Source organism: Nuphar pumila, chromosome 5 (assembly GCF_984573655.1).
Source record: "Nuphar pumila chromosome 5, dmNupPumi1.hap1.1, whole genome shotgun sequence".
Lineage (NCBI taxonomy): Eukaryota > Viridiplantae > Streptophyta > Magnoliopsida > Nymphaeales > Nymphaeaceae > Nuphar > Nuphar pumila.
The window spans coordinates 10,500,066-10,518,939 of record NC_143253.1 but is presented as its reverse complement, the minus strand read 5'-3'; the positions used below and the strand labels follow the sequence as shown (position 1 = coordinate 10,518,939).

The following is an 18,874-nucleotide window of genomic DNA, read 5'->3' as shown; positions in this document are numbered from 1 at the left end:
GATTGTTAGGCCCTCCTTAAGATCTGATTTTGAAGGTTCAAAACTTGGATTTGAATGGAGTCTCGGGCTAGCAACAGATAGCTACTCTAGTCTAAACCCGACAAAAGCGAGAGGATCGAGAGATTGGGTTGAATGTATGTGAGGTGCGGACTCAAGCTGAACACGATGGGGGCAGTGATCTAAGAATAATTGTGGTGAAGGTTTTGGGGGGTTCTGAAAAAAGGTCTACAGAGCGGATAAATCAGGTAAGCTAAAAATGGCTCAGGAGGCCAATCGGGAGAGGGTTTTAGTTCAGATCTGATATGAACTGAACCAAATGTTTGTTGGTCACCTAAGGACATGTGTCAAGGTTGCGATAGGCTGGTATAGGTTAGAAAACAATAAAATCGGTCATTGGAAGGCTAAAAAGGTCGAACAGTGAAAATAGGGCTTTTTAGGTTAATTGGGTAGATGTGATTTGTGTTCTAAGTCTATAGAAAGCAAACTAATGCAACCTAGGGTTTGATTACAGGTCTAAAAAACTAATATTAGAAGGCTAGAGAGTTGAGTACCTGAGTTAGTCTTCGGAGAGGGCGGTACAGCAGAACCACAACTGAAGAGGCTTCTGAATCGCTTTCCCAGGCAATGTAACATTATTGAATCTTTCAAAGGAAACACGTGAAAGGCTTGGGCCATTTGCTCAAGCTGGTCTACCACTACACCATAGTGCCAGATGAGAAAAAGGAGAGAGAAAATGTCAATGAGGTAGAGACGTCCAAGAGGGAGGAGAGAGAAAGAGGGCGTATGAGGAAGGAGAAAGAGTGGAGAACAGATAGGCCTTCTAAGAAAACTTAATTTATTAATCAATAATTCATATAGCTCTCCAATACCTCCTTATATAGATGGAGATTGGATTGAGATCTACTTGCATAAAAAAACTAACCAGACTAGGACTCCTTAAAAAATGACTCATCAAAAGAACAAATCAACTAAAAGACTATCTCATAATTAATTAACTAATTTAATTAACTCTAATTAATCTTTTAGAACTATGGGACGTCTCCTAAGACTCTCTAGCATCACTCCCCCTAGGTAGACCTCACTCTTAATTGACATGCCTTCGGGTCTTGACAAGTGTCCGGCCTCTCCTGCGCTTGACTGGGACTCAGGATCTTTGACTTGTCAACCATTAGAAAAGTCATGTTAGCCGCCACAACATTCTCTTGGGTCCCACCTAGCCTTGGACGGCCCTTAAGCGTGTGAAACCGAGAGCTCAAAAATGCACCATTTTCTGAAATTTAGGCCGTAACAATGATGACATTTTCTAGTGAAGTTGATTGTAGATAATTAGACATTGATTTAGGTGAATAAGAAAGTTGGACGGCTAGAGCTAGACCATTTTAACTGTGGGGTCCAAGGTTGGAATCTTGCCAAGTTCTGACACCGATATTGTCTTAATAAAAAAAACCATTGATTTACTTCTCTGCACTTCTGTTTGACTGAAGTTTTCAAGACTTAGTAGCAATGTGTATATTTGTTTGGAATCAGATGTTTTTATGAATATCTCTTATTTTCCTGAAGTATGATTTCTGTTGTCAATTGAAATGAAGCCTCAGAGCAAAATATGTTATACATGAAAACACTTAGTATCATTCCCACCTAAATTCATTCTGTATACCTAGAATTGGCCTTATAAGTACACATCTTTTGTATAATGTACACAATAACCAAGCATTTATTATATTCTCCACTTTAATACAGCTTTGTCTAGCTACAAAAATTACTTCAATGGATGCCAGAGCCTTAATAATTTCATATGACATTAATAGCTAAATTTGCTGGGGATTATGTACTGTTGTGAGATGCATGGGGAATGACTGGAATTTATACACCATTTAGCCAATTACCCCGTGGGGGGTTTATCTGGGTCAGGACGGGCACGTGCCCACCTTAGTACCCTACCCACAATGTGGCTCCACCCATGGGCATAAATATTTATGCCTATCAATGTGCAATCTAGGATATTGTCCTTTTTATGAAAACGCACAGTGGGATTACACTTTCTAAATATATAAGCCTTTGTTAAATTACATCTTAATTCCTCTATGATCATAATCCAAATCTGAATCTGAGACAAATTGGTTGATTGAGCTTATGGTCAATTCCCATCCAAAGATAATCCAACATACCAGCACATTTATAGTCCTAGTTCTGTCGATCTAGTTTGTATCATAGTCACCTGCATCGTTACAGGTAATTTCTCGGCGAGGATAATGCTCGAGAGATTTTCAAAAGTTGATAAATATTTGGAATATCTGGGGAGTTTAAAAAATTGAAAAAAAAATATAAATAACAAAAAAGCTAAGAAAATAATAAGTTTTGCATTATTTTTCTTCCAAAAATATAAAAAAACATGTTTTAAAGGTTTTAAAATATAAAAGAAACAAAAAATAAGAAATGGAAACTTAAAATAAATAAATAAAGAGTTTTTCTCAAAAATATCGTGATATTTTATCTTCTGGTGATATTTTTAAAATATCGCAAGATATTACCTTTAATATCGGCTACCCTAAAATATCGGTATTTCTGGTGATATTTTCAAAATATCGCCGATATCTGTGACAGTGGTTTGTATAGAACTGAGGTTAATACTTTTCCTAGCACAAGCAATAATAAGTTGTGAACCCCTCTATTTCCACATATATCATGCCTGAGGGTGTAAACAAGATTAATCAAGCCAGGCAACAGGCTTTTGAGCTCACTAGGATATGCAAAAATTCAGGACAAAGTCAAGCTCAAACAACACTGAAGCCCTAAGTTCATATTTTTCTTGTCCATAGTGGAAGAATTAAAATACATACTGAGTGTGAAATTCAAATACACGACCTAGGGGACACGTCCATTTCTAAATGTGTCCTTAATGGGAAAAAAACAAGAATAATCTAACACAGAATATACCATGCAACACGTTATGCTCTTTCTTGTCTTTGATTTTCTTTTTTATTGATTAAAAATAAAATGTAAAAACCTTTTTTAGAGAAACTTAAAATGTATCATGTGTAATCAAGAGAGCAGAAGTACAATAGACAATCCAATAAAGATAAATAGCAAACAAAAAGTGCACAAGCACTTAGTCCACCAAGGTACAATACAATCAAGTGAAGCACAAACAAAAGAACACAACAATAGCCACTGTGGGCAAGCACAAAACATAAAAAAAAGTCTTTCACTTAGAAAATGCTTAAGAAAGCATTAACAAAATACAAAGGAGAAGCGCCTTTAAATAGGCACTTGAGAATACAAAGGGGCTGATCCAACTAGTCATTGGACCAGCCCCAACAGCTATATTTATAGCCGTTGGGACTCTCTCTCTCTCTCTCTCTCTCTCTCTCTCTCTCTCTCTCTCTCTCTCTCTCTCTCTCTCTCTCTCTCTCTCTCTCTCTCTCTCTCTCAAGCATTCTTGTATCTTTGTGTTACTAGCTCATATCTTTAAGAAACAATAGTAGCAAGCCATCTAATCATGAAAAGGATGATTCTCAATGATCTTCAACACCCCATTCAAGCAACTACTTCAATTCATCTTATTCACTTCAACCAATCACAAACACTAAACAAAGCAACTTCAATCCATAATCTTGCTCCCACTGAATCTTAAACTAAAAAACCTATGAAATTCAAGTCTTGCGCCCAAAAAAAGCAAAATCCCAATTTCAGAATATAGAGAAGACTAGAACAGATTAGGAAAAAATGAGAGAGAGAGAGGGCTTTGGCTGTCACTCCAACTACCAACGACCAGCAGGGAAGAGACGAGCTTCATCGATCGGGTCAATCTTCAGGCGGTTGGAGAGAAGAACCATGGATTCTGAATGATGGTTTAGTAAAGTCTGTTTAATGGTAGAAAAAACAAAATAAGAGTAATTTAGTAAATTTTATGAAGTCTAACCATGGTTTGACCATGACAAACACACCTCAATCAAGGGAGGCAGGTGTTTGGGAATTATATTCCTAACTCAGGCGGGTATTTTTAAAATCTTGAAACTTAAGTGTGTATTTATAAATAAGTCAAATTTCAAGCATGTTCTTTTTTCTAAATACAATCTTCAAGCAACAAGAAGTCATCTTTAGGCTGTTGTGCACTTTGTCAATTAGTAGGGTAACAATTTTATCGGTTTTTGCTCAGTTTTAGCTAGTTTTGCTCATTGCTCCCATTCTTTTGAAGAAATCTTTGAGCTCACATGGCTGGAAGGTGAAATTTTTCCATGTGGACCTCAAATTGTAGATAGCACCATAGCACAACTTTGATCAACATACGCAATAAAGAGGAATATTTGGCATATTGTACTGGTGAAACCAATATATGCAGTAAGAGCTTAAAAGACATGTCAAACTTAAGTAGTAGGGGTCTCCTAGTTATAGAAACAATAACACTGGTCTCTATTGTTAAATTATACCATCTTTCCTATATATATCTACATATATATAAATTGTGACACATATACATATATATATATATATATATATTCAATATATATGTCTGTGTCCTTCTAAATATATATAGATATATATAAATTATTTTTATAATACCCACTAGGGGTAAAATAGTCATTTTACTATAAATATGCATATTCATTTTTGGAATATGCTTTTCTTTTTTCCTTTTCTTTTTTGTATTTTCTTTTTTTACTTTTTCTTTTTTTATTCAATTGAGAGGTGTCCTCATAGAGTCGTTGGACCCCTCCAACGGTCATATTTATGATCGTTGAAGGAGCTCCAACGACTCTACGGGAGCCCCTCCAAGGGTCCCATTTGTGTATAAATAAGGGCCAAAGCCCCATGTATTTAAAAAAGCTTCTATAAAGCTCTTTATGAGTAAAGCTCCCATTCTTTTGAAAAAATCTTTGAGCTCACATGGCTGGGAGGTGAAATTTTGCCATGTGGACCTCAAATTGTAGGTAGCACCATAGCACAACTTTGATCAACATACGCAATAAAGAGGAATATTTGGCATATTGTACTGGTGAAACCAATACATGCAGTAAGAGCTTAAAAGACATGTCAAACTTAAGTAGTACGGGTCTCCTAGTTATAGAAACAATAACACTGGCCTCTATTGTTAAATTATACCATCTTTCCTATATATATCTATATATATATAGATTGTGACACATATACATATATATATTCAATATATATGTCTATGTGTATTCAATATATATGTCTATGTGTCCTTCTAAATATATATATATATAGATATATAGATATATATATATGATTTTTATAATACCCACTAGGGGTAAAATAGTCATTTTACTATAAACACGCGTATTCATTTTTGGAATATACTTTTCTTTTTTTGTATTTTCTTTTTTACTTTTTCTTTTTTTATTCAATTGCAAGGGGTCCTCATAGAGTCGTTGGACCCCTCCAACTGTCATATTTATGATCGTTGAAGGGGCTCCAACGACTCTATGGGAGCCCCTCCAAGGGTCCCATTTGTGTATAAATAAGAGCCAAAGCCCCATGTATTTAAAAAAGCTTCTATAAAGCTCTTTATGAGTAAAGCTCTTATATTTTTTCAGTTCTTCTCTCTTTTGTATTCATTGCCACTTTGTGGCTTGTTGTAGTTTTGCCCATTAGTGGCTATTGTGCTTGTATGCTTGTGCATTTGCTAGTCACTTTGCGAAATTATCCTTCTTTATTAGTGTTTCATGACATGGTTTCAGAGCCTTGGTTGTGAAAGCATCATTGGCTCACATCGTGCTCACATTTGAAGTTACTATTATCACATTTTCTTGTTGCTCTTCATTGATCTTCTCCAAGATGGCCGACAAGGACTCAAAGATAGATCTTTCATTTGAATTGAATGGAACAAATTATAGAACGTGGGTGGCCGCCATGGAAAATAATCTCAAAAGTAAAAAACTTTGGGGGTTATGCATGTGGAACCATTCCGGAACCACAATTGAAGCTTACAAAGAAAGAAGGCAATGAAGAGAAGGCCTTGAATGAAGAAGGGAAGGCCAAAGTTATTCAAGAATTTCAATAAAAAATGGAAGATTGGGAAAGCGAGCATGCCAAGACATTGGCATGGTTCATGAACAATGTGGAGCTTAAAATATGTGTCAATCTTACAAAATTCAAGAAAGCAAATGAAGCTTGGTTCTTCATGAAAGGTATGTACACCCAACGTAACCTTGCTATACATTTCTTTTTGCAAGAAAAAGTAAAAGAAACTAAGCAATGAGCCATGAGTATTAGGGACTACTATAGTGCCCTATCCTCATTATGGGATGAACTTGTCCTTCTCGAACCACAATGGGAAGGAAGTGCTATTGCCATGAGGCAAGAGCAAATGGAAAAAAAAAGATTTTTTTCAATTTATTCATGGGCTTCGTCCCGAGTTTGAACAACTAAGAGGGTCCCTTCTTCATAGGGCTTCTACTCCTCTTAGTAAAATTTTAATTGATTTATGCCAAGAAGAAACGCGCTTGGCCTTAAAGAAAGATATTGATGAAGTACATGCGGTTTCAAGACTGAAAAATAATGTAAAGCCATATAAACCACCTCATTTCTTGAGAAATAATAATGGAGGTGGAAGAAAAATTGTATGTCACCATTGTAATGAACTGGGTCATATTCGCCTGGATTGTCTTAAGCTCAAGAGAAAGGTGTCTTCCGTTGGAGAGTCTCCAAACAATTCAAGTGAAGATTCAAAGAAAGATGGAGACATAAAAGACTCTATTGCACAACTTACCGAAACTCTCCAACAATTCATGAGGATCAACTCTTCTATGCCTTCCACCTCCGATGCCGCAATCTCATCAATCTCAAGTATGTCCTCTTGGATTCTTGATTCGGGTGCCTCCTTCCATATGAGGCCAAATGCATCTCTTTTATCAAAACCAAGTCTCAATACTTTTAAATCTTTTGTTTCCACAACTGATGGGACAGCTTTGGATGTTGAAGGAATTGGAAACCTTGAAAAAGTTTATGGTCAAAACAAAGAATTTTATGTTCCAAAAATAAGAATTATTCCAAAACTCAATTTAAATCTCTTTTCGATCTCTCAAATCACCGATGTCGGATGTAGTGTCTCTTTTTCACCTACCAATTGCTATGTGCAGGATCTCTGGTCCGAGAAGCAGATTAGGCAAGGCCATAGAAGAGGAGACATGGATTTTTTGTCTTTGTCATTAGGGGTGGCAATCGGGTCGGGTTGGCGGGTTGGCGTGTCAGCATACCTCAACTCGAACCCGACCCGTTTATTAAACAGGCCGGCTGTGGCAAACACGAACCCGACCCGTTTAATAAACGGGTAACCCGACACGACCTGCCAACCCATTTAATAAATGGGTTGGGTCGGGTAAACGGGTTTTTAGGTTCGCGGGTCGGGTTGACGGGTTGACCCACCCGCCTAACCCGTTTATTAAACGGGTCAGCCGGGTTGGTGGGTTGGCATACCCCCAACCCGAACACGACCTGTTTAATAAACAGGTTACACGGGTCGACCCGTTCATTAAACGGGTTGGCTTAAGCCCAACCCGAACCCGCCTAAGAGGCGGGTTGGCGGGTCGGGCTAGCGGGTCGTGTCAGAAATTGCCACCCCTATTTGTCATCCAATTTTTTTTGTAATCATGTTCAATCCAAAGATATTGAGACTTTGCACAAAAAGGCTTGGTCATCCTAGTATTTCCAAGCTGTACTCTTTTCCTTTTTTGGAAAAATTTTGTAATAAAAATACATTTACTTGCAAAGATTGTATACTTGAAAAAATACATTTGCTTCTGTATGTGCATAATAACTTTGTTTCAAAAAGACCATTTGAACTTGTGCATTCCGATGAATAGGGACTGGCAACTGTTATATCCAAAGGAGGGTATTCATATTATGTTGTTTTTATTGATGAATTTACTAGATACACATGAGTGTATTTTATTACAAACAAATCCGATGTCTTCTCCAAATTTAAGGAATTCCATATTCTTAGTCAAAATCAATTTCAAAACAGCATAGTTATCTTTAGATCTGATTCTAGAGGAGAGTATATGTCAAAAGAATTTCAAAACTCTCTTAAACTAAATGGCATTATACATCAAAGATCGTGTCCAAAAACTCCTCAACAAAATGGTCTAGCCGAGAGGAAACATCGGCACTGCATTGAAACAACAAGAACTCTTCTTGTTTCCAAAAATGTTCTTAAAAAAATTTGGGTTGAAGCGGTTCTTACCGCAACTTATCTTATAAATCGCATGCCTTCGGCCTCTTTAAAGATGTTTCCCCTTTTGAAAATTTATTTAAAATTTCTCTGGATTACAAAAGACTAAGAATTTTTTGTTGTAAATGTTTTGCTTCTTTTTCAAGGACAAGATAAATTGTCATCAATAGCCCTTCAATGTGCTTTTATTGGCTAAGGTGAAAATAAAAAAAAGTTATAGGTGTTATGATATACGGAACAATAAACTTTATGTCTCAAGAAATGTAACATTTCTTAAAGAACAAAATGGTTTTGAAATTCAAATATCTAAAGAAGATATCGATTACTCATTCTTATTTGACTTAGTACCTAGAACTAAGTCTCAAAATGATTTAATTTGTGACAATACTTGTAATGATAATTCACGTCACAATGATGATATGTCACATACTATAGATGACTCTCACAATGAGGATCCAAATGATATTCATGTATATACCCGGCGTGAGGGAAATGAACATCAAAATGCCTAGGAGAGATATTCCCAAGATCTCTCCTTGGAAGATCAAGTTGAAGAAAATCAACCTAGAAGATCCTCTAGGAATAGTAGCCTTCTACAAAAAATTGTGTCATATGACTCCTTTTCTCCAACATATAAAACTTGCCTAATGATGAAACATTCTTATTATGAACCTTCCACGTTTAAAGAGGCTAAAGAACATCCGCATTGGATTGATGCCATGAAACTTGAACTAGAGGCACTTAACAAAGCAAGCACTTGGACGCTTATAAGTCAATCCTTAGGAATAAAGGCTATTGAATATAGATGAGTGTACAAAGTTAAAACTAGGAGTGATGGAACCTTAGAAAGATGCAAAGCTAAGTTAATTGCTAAAGGATATACCCAAGAATATGGGATTGATTATGAGAAAACTTTTGCCCCGGTAGCTAGGATGACTAGTGTGCGAACCTTTATTTCTTTAGCATCTATTAAACAATGGCTTATTTATCAACTTGATGTTAAAAATGCATTTTTAAATGAAAATCTATGTGAAGAAGTTTTTATGGATCCTCCACCGAGCCTTGAAATTGGAAAATAGAATATTCTAAAACTTAACAAAGCTCTTTATGGTCTCAAATAAGCTCCAAAAGCTTGGCATGATTTATTTAACAAAGTAGTTCTTGATAATGGTTTTTCTTCTTGCTATACTAATACTCATTTGTTTGCTAAGAAAACAGGAGAACACATAACAATATTATTGCTATATGTGGATGATATGATCATCACTGATAATGATAAAAAGGGGATTCAGTTTATTAAAAATATTCTAAAAGAAATTTTTGATATGTTTGACCTTGGTTTTCTAAGGTATTTTTTAGGGATTGAAGTTGCATACTCTCCAAAGGGGTATGTTCTATCTAAGATGAAGCTTGCATCGGATATTATTACTCAGTCTGGGTTAACTGACGACAAGAAAGTAGAGACTCCAGAAGTAATCAATGCCAAGATGAGATCCAATGATGGAACTCCCTTAACAGATCTCACTCCTTATCGCCAGTTGATTGGTTCTTATTTATCTATCACCAGACCATATATTACTCACGTTGTTCACAGTGCAAGTCAATTTCAGACCGCTCCTACTTCAATTCGTATGGTGGCAATTATAAGGATTATTAGATACTTGAAGGGCACCATAACAAAAGAATTATTCATATCATCTTCTTCATCTCTTAATTTACTTGCTTATACTGACTCTGATTGGGGGTAACCCCGATGATCGTATTTCAACAACAGGTTATTGCGTATTCCTTGGAGAATCACTAATTTCTTAGAGATGTAAGAAGCAACAAAAAGTTTATCTTTCCTCCACGGAGGCTGAGTATCGAGCGATGGCCACCACTACCACTGAACTAGTCTGGTTAAGAAGCTTACTCAAAGATATGGGCGTCATATTCTCCACTTCATCGAAGTTGTGTTGCGACAACAAGAGTGTTATTTACATTGCTAGCAATCACACCTTCCATGAACAAACAAAGCACATAGAGATGGGTTGCCACTATGTTCATGATGAGTTCTTACGAGATACCATTCAACTACCCTATGTTTCTTCCGAGTACCAACTAGCGGAGTTCTTCAACAAAGCTTTGTCATCGCCTTGCTTCTATTTTCTCCTTAATGGCTTAACAAACTCTCGGTGAACTCACAGTGTGTTTGAAGGGGGGTCTTAAATTATACCATATTTCCTTTATATATCTACATATATATAGATTGTGGCACACACACACACACACACACACACACACACACACACACACACACACATATATATATATATATATATATATATATATATATATATATATATTCAATATATATGTCTATGTGTCCTTCTAAATATATATAGATATAGATACATATATTATTTTTTTAATACCCATTAGGGGTAAAATAGTCATTTTATGTAAACATGCATATTCATTTTTGGAATATGCTTTTTTTTCTTTTCTTTTTTGTATTTTCTTTTTTACTTTTTCTTTTTTTATTCAATTGACAGGGGTCCTCATAGAGTCGTTGGACCCCTCCAACGGTCATATTTATGATAGTTGAAGGGGCTCCAACGACTCTATGGGAGCCCCTCCAAGGGTCCCATTTGTGTATAAATAAGGGCCAAAGCCCCATGTATTTAAAAAAGCTTCTATGAAGCTCTTTATGAGTAAAGCTTGTATACTTTTTTAGTTCTTCTCTCTTTTGTATTCATTGCCACTTTGTGGCTTGTTGTAGTTTTGCCCATTAGTGGCTATTGTGCTTGTATGCTTGTGCATTTGCTAGTCACTTTGTGACATTATCCTTCTTTATTAGTGTTTCATGACATCTATAAGTTATAATTTCTAACCGGACACTGCTTCCTAAGCCACCTTCCACAAGCTCAGCTGCCAAAGCCCACAAATTTTGCACTTCCATAAACTACTCATAATTTGTGTTACCCATAATCTAGCAAAAGTGAGATCTAAAACACTATTGGCAACTCATGATTACCCCAACCTTGTGCATATATTTCTAATTTCCATGTATACAAGAAAACCCCGCAATCATGACATAGATATTGTTGATATAGTGAAGATACCTCCAAATTGTAAAGGACAAAAACTGGAAAGAATGAGCACTGTTAATCAGCAGGTAAGAAACCGAATCAAGCTACTATATCAAAATATCTGTAATATAACAAAAAATCTTAAAAAATGTATTTGCACATGTCATAAGGTTGACTCTTAGATAAGCAAAAAACTAAATGTCATCCAACATCAAATTGTAATTGTCACTGCACGAACAAGATAACCACCCAAAGTAAATTTTAATGGCTTGAAAGGAAAGGTAGGATGTGATTATTTATTGAAAAAATGGCTAGCATGACTGATGAAATGTGTCAAGCTTTTGCATCAAGGCACTAGAAGAAGAGTTGTAGGGAAGTCGCACCAATATAATGATGTAAATATCTTATGATCAAATACAATATAAACCCAACAACAGTAGGATATTTTGTGTATCGATAAGATAAGTGAACTACAAATCAAGAATAATAGCATTATTTAAGAACTTCATTGAGTAAACAAAATGGTTTACCTTCTTATATAATTCATTCTTAGCAACCAGATCCTGATAAGCTTGAAATGCAGAACGCTCAGACATTTGCTCTTGGGCTAGAATAGATCTCTTCTCTTCCAATGCTTTCTATGAAGAAAATAAAGGAAAAAACAATTCTGCATACTTATGTGCTACAAAATGAAAGGCAATGTAAGGTAACCATAAAAAATAAATGGTGTCACTGTAAATAAGTGTCGGAAGATGCCAATAAAATGCAATTCATACTTTCAACTGCAGAATGAGAAGAAAAGGCAACAAAACAGCAAATCATACCGTAATTGAATGGCCCAAGTCAACTGAAATCTAAAGACTCAAGATTGATTAGAGAAACCTAGCAAATACAGACCATAGATCTCATACATAGTTTTCCCATGAATTAGTGTATTATAAACAGTTGGATGCTCTACACTAGACCATAGATCTCATACATAGTTTTTTCTACAAATACTATCCTTGACAAATTGGTATTTGAAATCATATGACGGTACACCACCAAAAGTACATGATAAAACTGTTAACCTTTTTATAGGTAGCACATATTTTAGGGATATTAGAATTTATAAGAATTAAATATATTAAGTTTCATAAGGTTGGAAAAGAAAATACTATTAACTACAAACACAAGGCAAACGACAGAGTAAGAGAAGCTTGATTTAGGAATATCAAGTGCTACTCCTGAGTTTTTAGCAAGTAGAGTAAAGCAACATTCTTACTAAGCCATCGACAGTGAGTATTGACCGATGAAGAACATCACAATTCCAAAGATGAGTATGAAGTAAACTAGGAAGCGGAAGCGGGAAACGATACGGGAAGCGGAAGCAAGAAGCGATGCATTTTAAAATATATAGGAAGTGGGAAGCGAGGAATAAAAAATATATATATAAGAATTGAATGAAAATCAAAATAAAACACAAATAAAAACTAAAATAAAAGTGACTAATATTAAATTTCATGATTTTTTAGTGTAAGAATTAAATTTTTAACAAAATCTAAAAATGATGACTACCAATTTAGCGAAAGCACATGGAAGTGAGTGAGAAGAGTCAAAGAAAACACATAAAAAGCATGAAAAGTCGAGTAAGAGAATATATAATAAGAATAAATGAAGCATGTGAAAAGCATAAGAGAAACGTGGGGGAATCGAAGTTCTCATCAAGTTTCGGAAGCGAGGAGTATCGCGCTTCAGAAGCGAGTTTCCGGGAAGCGAGCTTCCCACCTATCTAAGAAGCTTCCGGTAACTCAGGTAAATACTACCAATAAGCATAAATGCTAGTCACCAGAACCAATAGAAGGTTTTTCTCTCTGTGCAAGGAATGAAGATCTACAAAAGTGTGATGCAATACACAGACTTACTTGCAGCTTTTCTGGAGATTGAACAATTTTAGATTTTAATTTGTCATTTTCTTGCACACATTCCATCAGTGTGAATTCTGCATCAGAAATCTGCAAAATTTCAAGATGACACAATTAGATTGGAAGCTACAGAAATTCGATCAACACATTGCGGATATAAAATTTATATTGAATCATACAATCAATTAAAGATTCAATTATTAGTACCACTGCCACCAAAATTAGGCAAGAAAAAGAAAATTAATAGTGGTGGCATACAGTTATTGGCAGTTGGTCAGATTTAAAAGCCATTCACAGCATATAACTCCATAGGATGAAGATTTTGATGATTGACATGACTATTGATACAGCAGAAGAGCAAAGAAAAAGAACAAAACCTTCCGTCTAATTTCAGCATCATTCACATCCCTAAGATTCCGATAATGAGCTTTCAGTGATGCTTGTTCCTTGTTCAGGGTTTGAACAGTATGTCTTAATTCGTCTACTTCAGCTTGTAATTCCAGAACTATGGGCTGATCCTGCTGCTCCGCAGCTTCCAATTCCAAAAGTTCATTCTCCAGCTGCATGATGATAACCAAACATCAGAGAAAACGTTAAAACTTCAGGTATTAACTGTGTAAATCAATGACACAGCACCACATTGTGACTATACAAATATGACATCATATAAATAAGGATTCAAAGATAAAAGAATAATGCATCTTCATCTAGCTCACCCAAAACAAAGTGTGCACCAACTTCCTAGGCAATTTCAAACAATTCCTTGGACCACTAAGGGGGTTTACATGAATAGCATGGATATTAAACATAAGTTCTAACAAATAAGAGGTAATGAGAAAGAAAACTACAGGTGGTTTTACTATTTTCAAACTACCGTCAACGATTAGTCAAAGGAAAACGCCTAAATCTCAAGCAACAATCATGTGCCTGCATGATAAATCCATCCACTACTAAATAAGTCATGCATACATGACATCTACAGATATGCCGACCCAAGGAAACAATGAGAGGGTACCTCCGTACGTCTCAACTCCAGCTCCTCTTGACGTGCGGCGCAATTCTCTCCAATAATTGGCTGCAAAAGTCTCAGTTTTTCCTCCCTGAATCATTAAGCACCAAAAAAGAACACTTAATCCAAAACAAAGAGCAATCATCTGACTCACCAAAAAGGAAAGAGCCACAAATAAACAAAAATGCATGGCAAAAGGAAGGAAAATGGCGAGGATCAAGTCGTACCTGTAGTATATGAAATTAATTATGGAGCTGATGTAATAAACCATACTTTCTGGCTCTGGCTTCAAGATATCTTTCAAAGAAAAACTAGACACCCCAGCTGCGGAAATAATGTCCTTTATCTTACAATACAAATGGATTACCCTAATCGATTCGGTGTGGTTATCGGGATACTCCAGCAGCTCGAGCCCACTAAATGCAGCCTGCCCCGGGTCATCCCTGACAAAGATTGATCGAAAATAGAGGAAATCAACATAAACCATTATTAAAAGCACTCTCACCTGTCCGGGAAAATGGGATAAGATGGAACATCTCAACGCGCCCCGGAGTGCAATATCCCAACTTATCCCTTTCTCTGGAGAGTAAGTTCATCCAGAATTTCCCAACAACCAAGATGCCACCAAAAGCAGCACCCGCAGTTTTTCTTCCTTTATTTTGGAACTCTAAATTCAACACCTCTAACACCAATTCCGATCAGACATTCATCAGATTACCAGAATCTCTAAACGATTTTCAAAACCACGGGGAATGGAAAAGAACCCTAATATCAACCAACAATCGTCTCCATTCGTCAATAACAACTCACTAAATTACCAAATTTTGTAAACGATTTCAAAATCACGGGAATGGAAAGAAACCTAACTAACTTCCTCCAACAACCGTCTCAAACAATCGACAATATCAATAAATAATAAATCAACAAAAAAAGATTCGACGGTCACCGAGACCGTTTTGCAAGATAAATAGAAGGGCAGAGGAAATAAGAAACGAAATTCGGAGGCATCGACAAGATTAGGAACCCTAGAAACGAAGATCGGAGCGTAAGAAAAAGAGGCGACCAAGAGGATCCGAGAAGACGAACCCCAGGGGATCGAGGTGGGTGAGGATGCTGTTGTATAGGGCGCAGACGAGGTCGCATGTGGGATGGGCAAGGGTCTCCGGAGCGACGTTCGCGATCTGGAGGTTCTCCAGGTTGACCGCGATGTCCCTCAGGCTCAGAATAGGGAAAGAGAACGCAAGAGGCATCCTCCTCCTCCTCCTCCTTCTTTGCGCGAACGGCAATCGTATTTGCGCCCGAAAAAGGAAGGAAATAGGCGGGAAAATCGAGCAGCGGGAATCAAAGAACCGGGTCTCTAATCGAATCGGTTCTTTAACAGATCCGATTCCAGCAGCAGACAGCCTGAGACGGTGACGCTGACGAGGTCTTGACCGTGGGAGACTTGGGTGCGTTTGAATGAATGTCGCAAATCTCGTTCTCCAGAAAAACTCAGTGAGGAACAATCACAGACCTCATAAAAGTAAGATCTAGCAATAAATCAAAATATATTGTTTGTACAGTTTTTTTAGAAATTTATAAGTTTTAAATTACATCATCATCATCATCAAGGCTCATCCCCAACCACAGGAGGTCGGCTTTGCCCGTCCTATTTATCAATTCTTGCCTATATAGAGCTACAATTTGGGTCACTTTACAATCTTTCATGTTTTAAATTGTTCTTTAATTTTTAAAATGTATAATAAATTATATAAAACATAAAAAATACTAAAAGTAAAAGTTATATATATATTGTAAATATTGATTTAATAATATACTATTACTAAAATAAAATCATGATATTTTTCAAATAAGTGATATTTAGAAAACATTATGGTTTTATATTTTATCAATTGTTGAAAATATCAAGATCTTGTTAAAATTTTATCATTTTTCTAATATATAGCGCTAGTCGAGTCACTTTGGTAGCTTATGGGCTGACTCGGGTCTAGTCATCAATAAGCAAGATGGATTTTATCTTGGCAGTTCTGTCTGTGAGTAAAAAAAAAATGGCCCCCAAATCACTTATCGCACGTTGACTGGCCTCTAGTTAGTAGCCCAAATTCGGACGACGTAGAACACTTGTTGAAAAAAGCATTGGACGTGGCGGATGCACAATATGTCTCTAGAAAGCCCTTTCACTGTTCCACCCTCTCTTGTGAAGTTAAGAAAAAACATGGGGGTGCCCCTGCCTCTCTCTCTCTCTCTCTCTCACACACTCACATACCCTTATGCAGAGGCCGGGTGAGGCCACCGACGGACGGTGGCAGAAAAAGACGACACTTTTCATGGGTGGTCTTATTTCTTCCCTTCGTTCTTGCCTCTCGGTCTCTCTTTCTCTCCTTTGTAGTTTCTTCTTCTTAGGGTTTTGAGTAGTTTTTTTTTATTTGGGATTTTCTTTGATGTTCATTTGTTAGGGTATTTTTATTTTTATTAAATAGAGTTTTTCTTTGATTTGTATTGATTATGGTTTTTTAATTCAAATTTATTAAATTAGGGTTTTGTGTTGTTAATTTGATTAAAGTTTTTTATTTGATTTTTTATAATTAGAAATTTGAATCAAAATTCTTAAATTAGAGTTTTTTGTAGTTAATTTGATTAAGGCTTTAAATCAGTCTTTTAAAAGTAATGCCTTTTATAGTTAATTTGATTATAGTTTTTTATTTAATTTTTCATGATTAGGGTTTTGAATCAGTTTTTTTTTAGTTACTCCGAGAAAACAAGTCATTGCCAATGATATTTACCATAGGGAATATATGATTTATGGTAGCTAATAGCATAAACGGTGATAAATAGTGTCGCCTGCATCATCGGCCTTTTACAGTCTTTTATATTACTATTTTTTAGGAAATTTATATATTGTCGTGTATCTAAAAAAATTTGATGATATGATATAGTTAATATAAAATGGTCAACTCTAGAATGTCGTCGCTAATAGTAATTAAAGGTGATTGATATTTATCATCGGCTATACTAATTAAAAACAATGATAAATATTGTCAACTATATTATTTAAAGTCAACAACAAATATCCTCGATTATATATTAAAAGTTGACGATAATTATCACTGTAAACATATTTAAAAATCATATATGTTCAAATAGCCGACGATAAATATCATTGATTATAGTAATTAAATTCGACAATAAATATTATTGTATTTATATTAAAAATATATAAATCTAAAAAATATCTGACAATAAATATTATTGCCCATATTATTTTAAGCCGACAATAAATATCGTCTAGTATAGATTAAACTCGATGATAAATATCGTCATATATATATATATATATATATATATATATATATATATATATATATATATTGAAGTCATATATCTTTGAATAGTCGATGATAAATATCATCCATTATATTAAGCAAACTGACGATAAATATTATCGCTATTAACTTTAATATAGCCGATGATAAATATCGTCGGCAATAGTCTCTTTTTTTTTAATTATATTTTTATTGGCACAGTTTTTGCATGGAATCGTGCGAATCTGTATAAAACTTTTGCATAATTTGATGAAAATTCGCTCAATTAGAAAGAAAATTGAATTGATTAGTGTGAATTTATATAAAACTTCTACATAGTTTGATGAAAATTCGCACAATTAGAAGAAAATTTGCATATAACTGTGCGAATTTAAATATAACTTCTACATAGTTTGATGAAAATTCGTTAAATTAGACAAAAAATTGCATGGGATCAGGTGAATTTGCATAGAACTTCTGTATAGTTTGGTGAAAATTTGCTCAATTAAAAGAAAAACACATAAAATCATGTGAATTTGCATAGAACTTAAGCATAGTTTGATAAAAAATAACTCAATTAACAAAAAAATCTCATAGAAGCGTGTGAATTTACAAAGAACTTTCACATAGTTTGATGAAAATTTGCATAATTAGAAGGAAAATCACATAGAATCGTGTGAACTTGCATAGAACTTCCGCATAGATTGATAAAATTTGCTCAATTAAAAGGAAAATCACATAGATTTGTGTGAGTTTGCAAAGAACTTCCATGTAGTTTAATAAAAATTTAGACAACTAAATTTTTTTTTCATGAAATTATGTGAATTTGCATAAAACTTCTGCATAGTTTGATGAAAATTTGCTCAATTAGAAGGAAATATGCATGGAATCATGCATATTTTTATAAAAAATTTGCATAGTTGTATAGAAAGTCGCTCAATTCTTGGAAAATTAGCATAGAATCGTGTGAATTTTCTTATTTTTATAAAAACTATTATTTAATTATTATATAATACTTCAATTATTAAAGAAAAATATAACACTTCAAACTCTGCTATCGCATGACACTTCAAAATAAAAAACAATTATTGTTTGGCCTATCAAATGCAATCATATGAGTGAGAGTGAGAGAGATGTAACTAGTCCCTACAAAAGATTAAAACTGAACAACTAGATAACAAATGATACTTCAAATTGCATAGCCCAATTCATCTCCCATGTGAGCAATAAAAAGAATGATGCTAAAAACCAAGAAATTTGAAGCAAGAAACTCATGAGCACCGAGTGATATGAGTTTCTCTTTATCTCATCAGGCAAAATGTATTCACTTACTTTAAGAGATAGGTTGATGTTCTATAGTTCTTCCTAGTATTGATGCAAGGACTTCAATGCCT

The 18,874-nt window shown here is 35.1% G+C and overlaps 1 protein-coding gene across 1 annotated transcript; it reads right to left on the bottom strand.

The window, feature by feature from the left end:
- Positions 1-3,761: 3,761 nt before the first annotated feature.
- Positions 3,762-15,428, bottom strand: LOC149836746 (kinetochore protein NUF2 homolog). The gene is made up of 8 exons (XM_090007905.1): positions 15,265-15,428; positions 14,406-14,621; positions 14,185-14,269; positions 13,547-13,729; positions 13,170-13,259; positions 12,042-12,047; positions 11,796-11,903; positions 3,762-3,863 (listed from the first exon to the last, which is right to left on the bottom strand). The coding sequence occupies exons 1-8, from the start codon at positions 15,426-15,428 to the stop codon at positions 3,762-3,764; spliced, it is 954 nt and encodes a 317-aa protein (XP_089864031.1).
- Between the last annotated feature and the right edge of the window lie 3,446 nt (positions 15,429-18,874).

Excerpts from the sequence above, each read along its gene's own strand:
- LOC149836746 (XM_090007905.1), bottom strand. The coding sequence starts at position 15,428 with ATGCCTCTTGCGTTCTCTTTCCCTATTCTGAGCCTGAGGGACATCGCG. Across the intron at positions 14,622-15,264 it reads ACCCACCTCGATCCCCTGGG|GGATGACCCGGGGCAGGCTG; the intron begins GTTCGTCTTCTC and ends AATCTTTGTCAG. Across the intron at positions 3,864-11,795 it reads AGAATGAATTATATAAGAAG|ACTTTACTAAACCATCATTC; the intron begins GTAAACCATTTT and ends ACCATTAAACAG.